Source organism: Psammomys obesus, unplaced genomic scaffold (assembly GCF_907164565.1).
Source record: "Psammomys obesus unplaced genomic scaffold, mPsaObe1.curated_primary_1811, whole genome shotgun sequence".
NCBI lineage: Eukaryota > Metazoa > Chordata > Mammalia > Rodentia > Muridae > Psammomys > Psammomys obesus.
Window position 1 is genome coordinate 17,876,133 of NW_026596046.1, and position 12,165 is coordinate 17,888,297.

General features: G+C 50.1%; 1 protein-coding gene across 1 annotated transcript; it reads right to left on the reverse strand.

The window, feature by feature from the left end:
* Positions 1-369: 369 nt before the first annotated feature.
* Positions 370-12,165, reverse strand: Plin1 (perilipin 1). The gene is made up of 8 exons (XM_055623375.1): positions 12,121-12,165; positions 9,151-9,355; positions 7,357-7,439; positions 4,702-4,966; positions 4,010-4,182; positions 2,205-2,408; positions 1,540-1,785; positions 370-708 (listed from the first exon to the last, which is right to left on the reverse strand). The coding sequence occupies exons 1-8, from the start codon at positions 12,163-12,165 to the stop codon at positions 370-372; spliced, it is 1,560 nt and encodes a 519-aa protein (XP_055479350.1).

Sequence of the window (12,165 nt, forward strand, 5' to 3'; positions counted from 1 at the left end):
CATGTCCACAGAGAAGGGATCTGAATTTTAGAACCAGGCAGGTGTCATTTGGCCATAAATTTTGCTAAAGAAGCAAGAAATCCAATTAAGCAATCACTTTTTTTATAGTCTAAAAGAAAGCCATGAGAGCCTCTGCCCGTGAGTCGACCGCTGCTCTGGTGCCCCTTAAAAACTGGCTGTGATGGTCAAACCCCCAAAGGATGCTTTAGAAATGATGTGTGCCTCGACAGCATCGTGAGGTTGTGGCTAGGGCTCCCAAGGGGCCAGCCACCCTGATGAAGAGGCCCACTAGGAAGTGTGTTTTCTGCTTCCTTGGGGAGAAGCGACCCTCCGGTGGAAGGCGCCGGGGCGAGCAGGGGCGCAGGCGGTTCAGCTTTTCTTGCGCAGCTGGCTGTACTGCGCGCGGCCCAGGATAGGCTCCATGACGCTGGGCCGGAAAAAGCTGTCGCTGACCCTGCGCGCAGGCTTCTCCCTGGGCGTAGCCAGGAAGCCAGGACGCGCCGACGTCTCCGTTTTGTCGTCCAGGCCGGGGCAGGAGGGCGCGCTCAGACCCCGCACGCTGCGCAGGCTGCCGCGGGGCTGGCTCGGGCGCGGCGCGGACTCCGGACTGGCGGGCCGCGCCACGGACCCCTTGCGCTCGGCCTCTGCTGGCGGGTTATCGATGTCTCGGAATTCGCTCTCCGGTTCCATCAGGGACAGCCTAGGAAGCTGACAGCCGGGCACCCTTGTTAGAAATCTCTCTCCTAGCAGTCACCGCCCCTTCTGTGGCCTTTGGCCTAGTTCCCTCGGGGGCTGTCATCACAAGGGCATAGACTGAGGACTAGGCCTTTTGGATGGGGGGCATCAGGCAGAGCCCTGAAGTTCTAAGGACTCTGATCGCCTCTGGCGGTGGGAGGAGTCCCCTTCCTTGAAGCATACCGCACCCCCTCCCTGTTACCACTTGTGGATATACGAGTAAGTTTCCACACGTCAAATACAAGTAAACTGCCAATCTCTTGGTGCCAATGATTGAGCAACCTTAATCCTGGCCAGCTCTAGGGTCACCTTCTTTTCCACCGTGCTCTCCTTCAGCCTGCTCAACCTGTAACTTCCATTGGAGAGGGCCTCAGGGACTCCCAAAAGGATGGCATTAGTGTCTCTTGCCCCCCCCCCCCCCCATTGGTGATAGAATTAACATAGGGCCAGCTGCTGTTTCTAGAATGCACAGCCTACAGATCAAGGTGCCCTGAAAGCCTATTGGACAGTGGCGTGTGGACCTGCCAGGCCTTTCCTCCAGGTGCTGAAGCAGGAGGGCTGAGCTGCTAGGAACTCACAGACTGAATTACTGAATCAAGTGGGAGGCACAAGCAGGGAGAGGTCTGAGGCCAGGGCTGTGAACTTCTCTGCTCTGGGCTGGGAAAGGTCAGCATGTAAGAAGGTTTTGAGCACTGAGGATCGGAGAAGGGTCTCAAAAAATAAAAAATAAAAAAGTCTGTATCTACATCTGCTTCGGTCAAATCTATCTTGGGAGAAGGAAGGCAGCCCTGGGGAGGGACTCACCGGCACATACTGTACCACAGTGTCTACTACATTATCCGTAACACCCTTCAGGGCATCGGATAGGGACATGGCCCTCCCTTTGGTGGAGGAGACAGCCTGGGCTGGTGCGAGGTGCAGGATCCTTCCCACCGTGCCCAGCACAGCCTTAGGTGCCCAAGTCACCGCTGAGATGGTGTTCTGGAGCGTCTTCTGCATGGTGTGGACTACACCACCCAGGAGGCCTCTGGGATTGGGCAGGGCTGTTACCTGTGGGCCAGAGAACCGTTAGCCCCTGCCCTACATCAGCTCCTCTGACCCTGTCCCTAACCACAAGCCCCGGCTGGAGAAAAAAAAAAAAATGTGGACACAAAATTGAGAGAGAGAGAGAGAGAGAGAGAGAGAGAGAGAGAGAGAACTAAGCCTGGTTCTGCTCCCAGCTGAGTAATGGCCTTGAGAGTATCACTTCCTCTCTCTAAACCCCAGTCTTTTCTTCTGCAAAATGGAGCAACGATCCCTGCCCTGCCCACGCCTGTGGATATTGTGGGGCCCACTGAGTGATGCTGTGATACTTTGTTGGCTGTGGGTTTGGGGTAACCTGGGGACAGAGTCCTTTATTCTACCCTATTCCTCTACTTCTCACCCCCACCATGGGCTGTGAGGCCTTGAGTTCTCACTCTCTTGGGCACCTCTCTGAGCACGTTGTTCTCCTCTGCCTCTGATTCCGCTTCTTCCTCCTCGTCGTTTGTCTCCTCTTCCTCTGTGTCCGTCTGGTCATCATGGTTCTCATCTTGGGAGGCTGCTAAGTTGTGCAGCCAGGGCACCCGGACCTCACTCTGCCTCCGGGACACCACCTGCATGGCTGCTGAGGCACCCCACTGGGCCAGGCTGTTCTGAGGGAGGACAGCAACAGACAGCTGGCTCAGCAGACCCTTGTCACTGGAGCAGGGCAGGGTGGTGAGCAAAGCCTGGCCCCACAGGGTTTGGGTTGTTTTTTAAAAAATATTTCTTTATTTCATCTCATATATATATATATGTGTGTGTGTGTGTGTGTGTGTGTGTGTGTGCATGTGTACCACCTGTGTGCCTGCTGCCTACGGAGGACAGAAGAGAGCATCAGATTCCACTTGAACTAGAGTTATGGTGGTTATGAGTCACCAGGTGGGCACTGGGAACTAAACCTGGGTCCTCTAAGGACAAGTCTTCTTAACCACTGAGCCATCGAGCTAGCCTCTCCCCCAGAATTTTAATTAGTAAAAGCTTATCACTGAAGGCACACTTGTTAGTATACAACCCTGTGGTTTGTTGTTTTGGTTTTTTGTTTTTGTTTTTTTAATCACACCCTACCTAACTTTAGCAGATCAATCTATTTCAAAATCCCAAAAGATTCTCCTAAGTGTCTTTAGTCTGTATTTCCCTGGCTGGGGCTCTCTTCTGACTTTTACAGCCTTACACACCCTCATTTTAGCTATTCTCCTTCCTTTTTAGTGTTGGGATGGAATCCAGGGACCTTCCATACAAAGCTCAAGCTACACCCCTAACTTCTGTGCTTTTTTATTTTTATTTTAATATTTTGAGACAAGGTCTCATGGCTGGAACTCACTATGTAGGCCAGGCTGGCACTTAAAACTTGGCAATGATCCTCCAGCCTTGCTTCCCAAGAGAACCAACTCCTGAGCGCTGTCTTTTGACCTTGGCACACATGCCATCCAACCATATCTGAGAAGGAGTCAGGAGAAGACACTCTGAGTAATAATAAAGAAAACAAAATTTGAAAAAGAACCACTCACATCCAGGTGTGACGGGAAACAGTTGTAATCCCAACACTTGGAAGGTTGAGACAGGAGGATTGCCACAAATTCAAGACTAACCTGGGCTACACAATTAGATCTTATCTAGAAAAAAATCAACCAATGAAAGCTGACTTTGAGCTTTCTCTTCTTGTAGTGCTGTGGATATGTGGTTTCACGTATGCTCTGAAAGTACTGTACCACTGATCTACAGCCCGGTCCAGACCCCAACCCCATGTTCTAACTTTATTTGTTTCCAGTTGTTTGTTTGTTTGGGGATCTTTTGTTGTTGTCTTTTGAAATGAGGTCTCACCATACAGCTCTGGATAGTCTGGAACTCACTTGATAGACAAGGCTGATCTCAAAGTTGAAGAAATCCTCCTGCCTCTGTCTCTTCCTCTGCCTCTGCCTAAGTGTGGCGATTATTAGGATGTACTAACACACCTGACTTTAATCTTGACTTTTTGCTCCTTTCTTTTTCTTTCCAATTTAGTTTCTCACTAAGTTCCCTTTTTTTTCTGGGGCTGATGAGATGGCTCAGTGGCTAACAGCACTGTCTGCTCTTCCAGAGGTCCTGAGTTCAAGTCCCAGCAACCACATAGTGGCTCACAACCATCTATAATGTTATCTGGTGCCCTCTTGAAGGATATTTCCAAGTCAGAAGGGACCAGGAAACCCACAGAGCAGGGCCAGGCAGAACTCACCAGGGGGGCCACACCCGGGATCCACATGGCCAGAGAGTGGCCCTGCTTCAGGGCCCAGGCTGTGCTCTGCATGGTGTGTCGAGAGAGAGTGTTGGCCAGTGTGCTGACCCTCCTCACAAGGCTTGGCTTGGCCTTGGGAGCCTTCTGGGCCCGCTGCCGTCCAGAAGAAGGGGCTAAAGATAAGGGTGGAAACAGATCAAAGAGGGACCGAGAGGCCTGGAGAGACAGCTCAGCAGTTAAGAGCATTTGTAGAGGACCTGAGTCCAATTCTCAGCACCAATATGGTGGTCCTCAACCATCTGTAACTCCGGCTCCAGGGGATCTAATTCCCTCCTTGGCTTTTGCAGGCAGCAGTCACATGCATAGTGTAAACACATACATGCAGTCAAAACACACATACACACAACATTTTGAAAAGGAAACCCTTTTCAAGCCCAAATAGAAAATGGGCTTTGGGCTGGAAAACACTTGCCCAACTTCTACCATGACCCCACTGGTGATAGCCAATGCCAAGATCACGCTCCCTCTTACCTTTGTGGTGGGGGAACAAAAGGACTAGGAATCCTCTGAAGATTCTGAGGGGCATTCCCTAGCCCAGGGCAAGGCCAAAAGGACCTGTAGCCTCCCACCGATTCTCCGGCGCTAAACTCCCAGCACTCCCAGGGTAGCCAGCCAGCCTGAAGAGCAGATACCTGACTCCACCTTATCTGGTGGCAGGAGGAACTCTACCACCTTCTCAATACCGCCCAGAGCCAGGTCAGCCCCTCCCGAGGCCAGTCGGCCAACTCGGGTGTTGGCAGCATATTCCGCTGTCTCTTTGGCCATCTCCAAGGCAAGCTCGCAGCCGGCCAGAGTGGCCCCCAGGACCTTGTCTGAGGTGCTTGCGATGGGCACGCTGATGCTGTTCCTGGCACTTCGAAGGCGGGTAGAGATGGTGCCTTTCAGTTCAGAAGCGATCTGAGAAATGTTGGGAGATGGTCAGCCATGTGGAGTCCCTCACAGTCTCTGAGCCCAGCTCCTTTGGAGGGCCCCATTTAAAGGGCCAGGGCCAGGCATGGTGGCACTCACTGGTAATACAGGGATGGATGGCTGTGGCAGAAGGATCACCATAAGTTTGGTACTATGTTTGGCTAAATAGTGAGTTCCAGATCAGCCTGTGCTGAGTGTGAGACCCTGTCTTCAAAAATCCAAACTAAATAATAATAATAATAATAATAATAATAATAATAATAATAATAATAATGGACCCAGGGATCACCCAGAATATGTGGGAAAGCAAAGGCCCCACCTATGCTTTGCTGGCCACCTGGGTCTCTTGGCTTCTCTACACTATGTGAAGACCCAGCCTGTGAGAATAGCCCCAAAGCTGCCCCTGCTGGCCCCTATCCTGATACCCTCATTCACACAAGGCGCCCTCTCTTCTGAAGCCCTTTTGTCCCTCTGTCTTTCCCTTGGCATGCTGTTCTCACCGATGGATAGCTACGGCTCCCACAAGTTGTATATACATATGCTTTCTTCCTCCTGAGATCCTGGGAACTCCTCTGTGACTAGACAAATTGACTATGTCTGGAGCACAGAGGGGGTGTGCCTGGCAGGCCCGCACCTCAGGCTGTGTTTTCTCAGCTACACAATGTGGGTAGCAAGCCTTGTTCCTGAGGATGACCTGAGAGGGCTTCGTGAAGCCTGTGCGGTGGCTGTTGGCAAGGGTACAGGGTACAGGGGAGACTTGTAGGACAAATTGGTGACTGGTCAGTAAAATATATGAGGTCATAGGCCTTATTGAAGCCAGCACCGGATAAAGTCAGATAAAGGTGTGGCCAGGGTAAAGCTGACTTCTTTTTTTGTTTGTTTGTTTGTTTGTTTGTTTGTTATTTTATTTTTCTTTATTAGTTACACTTTACTCACTTTGTATCCCCCCCACGAGGTTCCTTCCCTTCTCGAGTCCCAATCCCTCCCTTCCTCCACCCTCTGCATGCATGCCCCTCCCCAAGTCCACTGATAGGGGAGGATTTCTTTTCCCTCCTTCTGATCCTAGTCAATTAGGTCTCATCAGGAGTGGCTGCCTTGTCTTCTTCTGTGGCCTGATAATGCTGCTTCCCCCTCAGGGGGAGGAAATTAAAGAGCAGGCCAATCAGAGACAGTCCCTGTTCCTATCACAATGGAACCCACTTGGATACTGAACTGCCATGGGCTACATCTGTGCAGGGATCTTAGGTTATCTCCATGCATAGTCCTTGGTTGGAATAGCAGTCTCAGGAAAGACCCCTGTGCTCAGATTTTTTGGTTCTGTTACTCTCCTTGTGGAGTTCCTGTCCTCTCCAGATCTTACTGTTTCCCACTTCTTTCCTAAGATTCCCTGCACTCTGCCCAAAGGTTGCCCATAAGTCTTAGTATCTACATTGATAGTCTGCAGGGCAGAACTTTTCAGAGGTCCTCTGTGTCAGGCTCCTGACTTGTTCCCTCTTTTCTCCTTCTTCTGATGTCCAGCCTCTTTGCCTTTCTGGGTAGGAATTGAGCATTTTAGCAAGAGTCCTCTCTCTTGATTAGTTTCTTTAGGTGTACAGATTTTAGTAGGTTTATCCTATATTATATGTCTATATGAGTGAGTATATACCGTGTGCATCCCTCTGCTGCTGAGATAGCTCACTCAGGATGATCTTTTCCAGATCCCACCATTTACCTGCAAATTTCATGATTTCCTTGTTTTTTTATTGCTGAGTAATATTCCATTGTGTAGATATACCACAATTTGTGCATCCATTCCTCCACTGAGGGGCATCTGGGCTGTTTCCAGCTTCTGGCTATTACAAATAAGGCTGCTACAAACATGGTTGAGCAAATGTCCTTATTGTGTACTTGAGAATCTTTTGGGTATATGCCTAGGAGTGATATAGTGGGATCTTGAGGAAGCGCTATTCCTAGTTGTCTGAGAAAGCGCCAGATTGAAGCTGACTTCTTACGGCCATAAAGGCTTGAATTTCAAGGCCATATGTACAATCCTGAGATCCCAATGAGTGGGGCTGTATCCAGTCCCAGATCCCAGGGCCATGGTAGCATGGTATCAGAAGGCTGTGCAATTACAGAAGAGCCACGTTGGGATGAGCCCTTCCTTCCCCTGGAGAGGCATGAAAAGTGTCTGTCTGAACTTGTCGGAGGCATAAACCTGCTATCCCAGACACTTGACTCTCCCTGGCCCCACAGAAAGAAGGAGAGGGGTCTCCACCTGCCTAAGAGAGTGCTCACCCCCTGAGCACAGAAAACTGCACAGCCACGGCATCGACTGTTCTCCTTCCCGAGAGGAGGTCCCAGCAGAGTAAAGGGAGCACCAGGGAAGAGGGAGGACTCACCTTTTCTGGAGGGTATTGGAGGGCTGGGATCTTTTCCTCCAGATGGTCCAGGCCTCTGCAAGCCAGCTCATTGGCAGCCGTGACTGAAAGGGAAGGGCCATATTGTGGTGGTCCCTGTCCCCTCCCGAGGAAACTAATAGTGGCTTTAAAGAAGGTACAAGGTCTCAAAGAAGGTACATTGGGACCCACTGATCCCAGCCCTGCTGTTTCCGGGGCATCTGGGGTCTAGAGAGTCTTTACTATATTTAGCCCTCGTGTACTTATGATTCCTTGAGAGCAGGGTCATTTTGGAGTCGGTGAGACTCGCACTCAAGGCTTCTCACATGCACCTGCACCTGCCCAGCATATGGCTTTAGCAAGTCCCTCCTGTCTAGGCTCACATGACCCTATTAATCTCTAGGGCCTTCGGCAGTAGCTCTCTGCTGCCCCCCTGTGTGGTTCCGTGGCTGGATGGGCAAACTTGCAGTGGGACAGTGATGGCATTGCTGTGAATCACCCTGTGACTCCCCCCCCCCCCCCCCGTTCAAAGTCCTGGAAAGATGTGAGGAGGTGAGGAAGTGAGGAAGGTGGCACCGGAGCCTTGGCGTCAGCCTCAATGGGACCAGGCCTGCATAGTCCTAGAGATTATGAAGCTCCAGACTGTCCCTAAAACCAGCTTTAACTCCCAACTGTCAAGACGGCTGAGAGCTGATGGGAGCCACAGGAAGAGAAAAGACGCTGCCCTGGGGGAATGGGACAAGCCGTAGAGGATGCAGACGGTTCATGGGGAGACTGCCCAGGGTCAGCTGAGGATGCAGGCTCTGTGGTCAAGGTCACGGAAGGCACAGATTTAAAGGGTATTTAAATTTTTCATATTTCTTTCAAGCAACAAAGAGCCCAGAAGACTTTGGCTGTCTTCTGATTGGACAGATGAGGGCTTTCAGGAGGGCTAGCCTAGGGCCTGTGACATTTAAAAAATATTAGCAATAATTAAATGATTTTTTTCCTGAACAACTTTATACAGACATATAAAGCATTTTTTCACTCTTATGCCTGCGTCTTCTCATACCCTCCTCCTACCCTTTTCAACCCCCATGTCCGTTTCTCATGTTCCTGTCATTTTGGTTTGCCTTGTCACCCACTGACTTTAACTAGGGCCATTTATGTGACCATGGATGCGAAATAAGAGCCTTTAAATCTTTCTCGCCTGATCGCGGGATAGAATTCTCACATAACCACAAGTCTCTATCAGGACGGTAGAAGACTTCTCAGTGCGGCTGAGATTCCCTCAGCCCTGCCAAGAACTGAGTCTCAGAGACCGTATTTTCAGATGGAGGCAAAATAATGGCGACAGGGCGAGCCTGGCAAAGCTCACCTGGAGGGACCCTCGTTTCTGCCTCCAGGAGCTCTCTGCTGCCCCATCTGTCGGGAGCAGGTATCAGCAGCAGCGGAAGGCTAGCTACTGGTTCTTGATACTGCTGGTTTTGTTGTACCTGGAGTTGGGGTGGCTGAATGTCCTCCTACTGGCTCCACTCCCACCACTGCTCACACAGATCTGCCCGTCTTTCCCCCTGAACATTCTTTGGTTGTCATTTTTAGCCTGGGCTACAGCTGAAGCTACAGCTTTAGCCTGGGCTTCCATGTCTGTGGAGGAGAGGACCAGGAAGTCGGACATAGGCAAGCAACGGAAGTAGCCGGGGAGGTGGACAAACACGTTGTGAGATGATCAGACAGACTGACTGACAAGCAGACAGGCAGCCAAGTGGGGACTATCAGTGGGCAGGCAGGCCGCCACGGAGTTCTGTGAGGACTCACACTGGGTGGACAGCCGGCGGACCACCGGCTCCATGCTCCGGGCAGCCAGGTTGCCGGCGCCCTGTAACCCCTTCTCATAGGCATTGCACACGGAGGCCACCAGGGGGTGCGCTTCCTTGGTGCTGTTGTAGGTCTTCTGGAAGCACTCACAGGTGCCGCTCACCACAGGCAGCTGCAGGACTCTCTGGAGCACGTTCTCCTGCTCCTGTCAGCAAAGAAAGAGTCAGATCCTCCGCCCCCACTCAACCACCCTGCCAGCTGACCGTAGCCTAGGGTCATGCATTGCCGTTGGTGAGGCCAACCTAAGTCTAAGGAAGCAAGGTGCCTCCAAATGGCCCAGTCATGAGACCATGAGGAAGCCCACAGGGAAAATGACAGCCAGCGTGCCGTGCCTTCTGAAGCAATCTGTGTTCTCTGGGGACCAAGACAAGTCTCCCCCCTCCCCAGCTCACCCCTCTTAACTGCAGAGAGCAAGTTAGTGTATCTCTTGTGAGTTTTAATCCACCTTCAACTGGTAGCTTCTTCTAAACCTTTTCATGGGCTCTCTGAGACACTGGACCACTGCCAAATAGGCTCTCCTTCCCTCCCACATCCCTTTCTGCTTGGTAGAATATTACTCTCTCACTATCACCTCCTCTGTAAGACAGGTGATGTGCATTTCATGTAGCCCTGACTGGCTTTGAACTCACTACATAGCTAAGGATGACCTTGGACTACTGATCCTACTGTCGCCACCTCCCAAGTGCTAGCATTATAAGCATGTGTCATCATGGTGACACTCCTCCATCATGGCTGGATCTGTCCCTGGGCTGTCTCTACATCTGCCACCCTTCTCTGATTAGGTGTATGCTTCTTCTTTTTTTTTTTTCTTCCTCCCAGTAGAATGTCTTCTATTTCCCTAGTGCCTGTCTGAAAGCCTAACCCTGGAGAAATGAGCCATACATGGGGCTGCACCTTGTGAAATGTCTAAGTTAAGCTGTTTTGAGGACGGAGTTTCGAGACAGGGTTTCACTATGTAGCTCTAGCTGTCCTAGAACTCACTGTGTAGACCAGGCTGGCCTTGAACTCATAGACAGCTGTCTGCCTCTGCCTTCTGAGTGCTGGGATTAGAGGCATTTGTCACCACCGCCCAGCCAGTTTCTATCTTAGATTATAAATCATACAATAGATTTGTAACCCTTTCCCCTTGACACTCTAAACTCTGGCATGGCGTTTTTTAAAATACAACACTCTGTTTTCAGTTGGTGCTCCAGTGAGTCTGAGGCTGTGGCTGTAGTGAGATCGTCTCTTCTTATTGGGATGCTATACTCTTATCAAAGCATTTTGTTTGGTCAGCAGTTACATAATTAAATTTTAGAAACTAGAAAAAGCCCAGTCTTTGAGTGAGTGATTCTCGTCATGTAGGAGGAAGCAACATTTGGTGGAGGCCATTATGCTCCAGGACACTGGTCTGCGTGCTCTATCTAAAATCTTACAGTAGTTTGCTGTTGACGTACTTGAGATTCAGAGATGAGATACAACTTATCCAAGATCATAAGATAGCAAGCAGCAGGGTTCCTGTCAGGCTTGATTGTGTGTGTGTGTGTGTGCGCGCGCGCGTGCGCGTATGCTTTTGAAATCTGGTCTCATCTAGTCCAGACTGGCCTTAACTCATTATATAACCAACACTGGCCTTCAACACATTTTTCCTGCCTCTACCTCCCAAATTCTGAGATTATAGGCATGTGCCACCATGTTAGGCTGTTTCCAAGTCATATTTGAAAGGGAATATAAGATTTGCTTCCAAACAAACTAAGACATGGCAATGTATGGGTGAGGATGAAGCAGATAGCCATTGAGATTAGTAAAAAAAAAAAAACCTGGGACCTTGTATTCTTTTGCCTAGTCTTGTGAATGTTAAGAATTCTCTATACAAAAGGTAGCATGAACCACCTCTCCAGAGCTGAGCCATTTGCTCCAGCTCTGTATGACTTTAGATGCACCCTGCGACATACTTGCAGGAGGTCGAGTTAGCAGGGCCATCAAGGAGCTCTGCTTAGGTCCTGGGACAAAGCAGGCCATGCTGTTTTAGCTTTTCATCCCACAAGTGAGGCAGCTGTCAGAAGGAGAAAGGGATTGGAACTACGTGAGGAAACATTCTCTTTAATGAAATTTTGGACAGTGAACTTTCAAGGGTTGTTTTGGACAAAGCTAAAGGAGAACCTGGAAATGGAAGAAACCATTCACTGTTAAGAAGGCTTAAGGGTTCTTGTGACCCGTTTACACCTCTCTTATGACTCAGTAGAAGAGAAGGCAGCCATCCCCAGTGCGGAGGTTAAGGAAAGCCTAATTTTGAATGGGTCATACATCTGAATTTCATTATCTGAATGGTGCCCAAATCAGAGAGGCCTTGGCAAAAGATATCAAGCACACATAAAAGTATCAGAATTCTTTAAAATCATGGTGAAAACCAGGCCAAAGGTAAACTCTGGACACACTGAACGTCCAGTTCATTCCCACGCATGGCAGCGCAGACTGTGCACTGCAGGTGATGGTCATAGGCAGAAGCCAAAGCCACAGAGTGCACGGGCTTTGCACAGCAAGCATGCTCTCCTGGGCGGTGGACTTGAGGACTTGTGGTGGATGATATGGAACAGCATGATTCAAACCCATACAGCGATGGGGTTCACCTTAAATGTACTTGTGGATTTAGGACATGGTGGTTTCTTTTCCTCCTTCCCCTTTTAGCCCCTGGCCAGCATTCCTATCCTTTTCTCCAAGGCTCTTAGATCTCTATATCCATCTTCTCTTTTCCCCAGTTCTCCCAAATAACCCTGTTAATGGTGGCAAGAGCGGGAATGACCAAGACAGAGTGAGTGATTCCGGAGCATAAGGTAGGTATCTTCTTGAAGTCCTCTGACTCTCCCTCTCTGCTCACTCACCCTCCCTTAGTTGCCCATTCCCCGACTCCCACGAGCCCAGGTTACTTACAGGGAGGTCTCCATCCAGCAGGGTTGGGCCCTTGTTCGTTGCCAT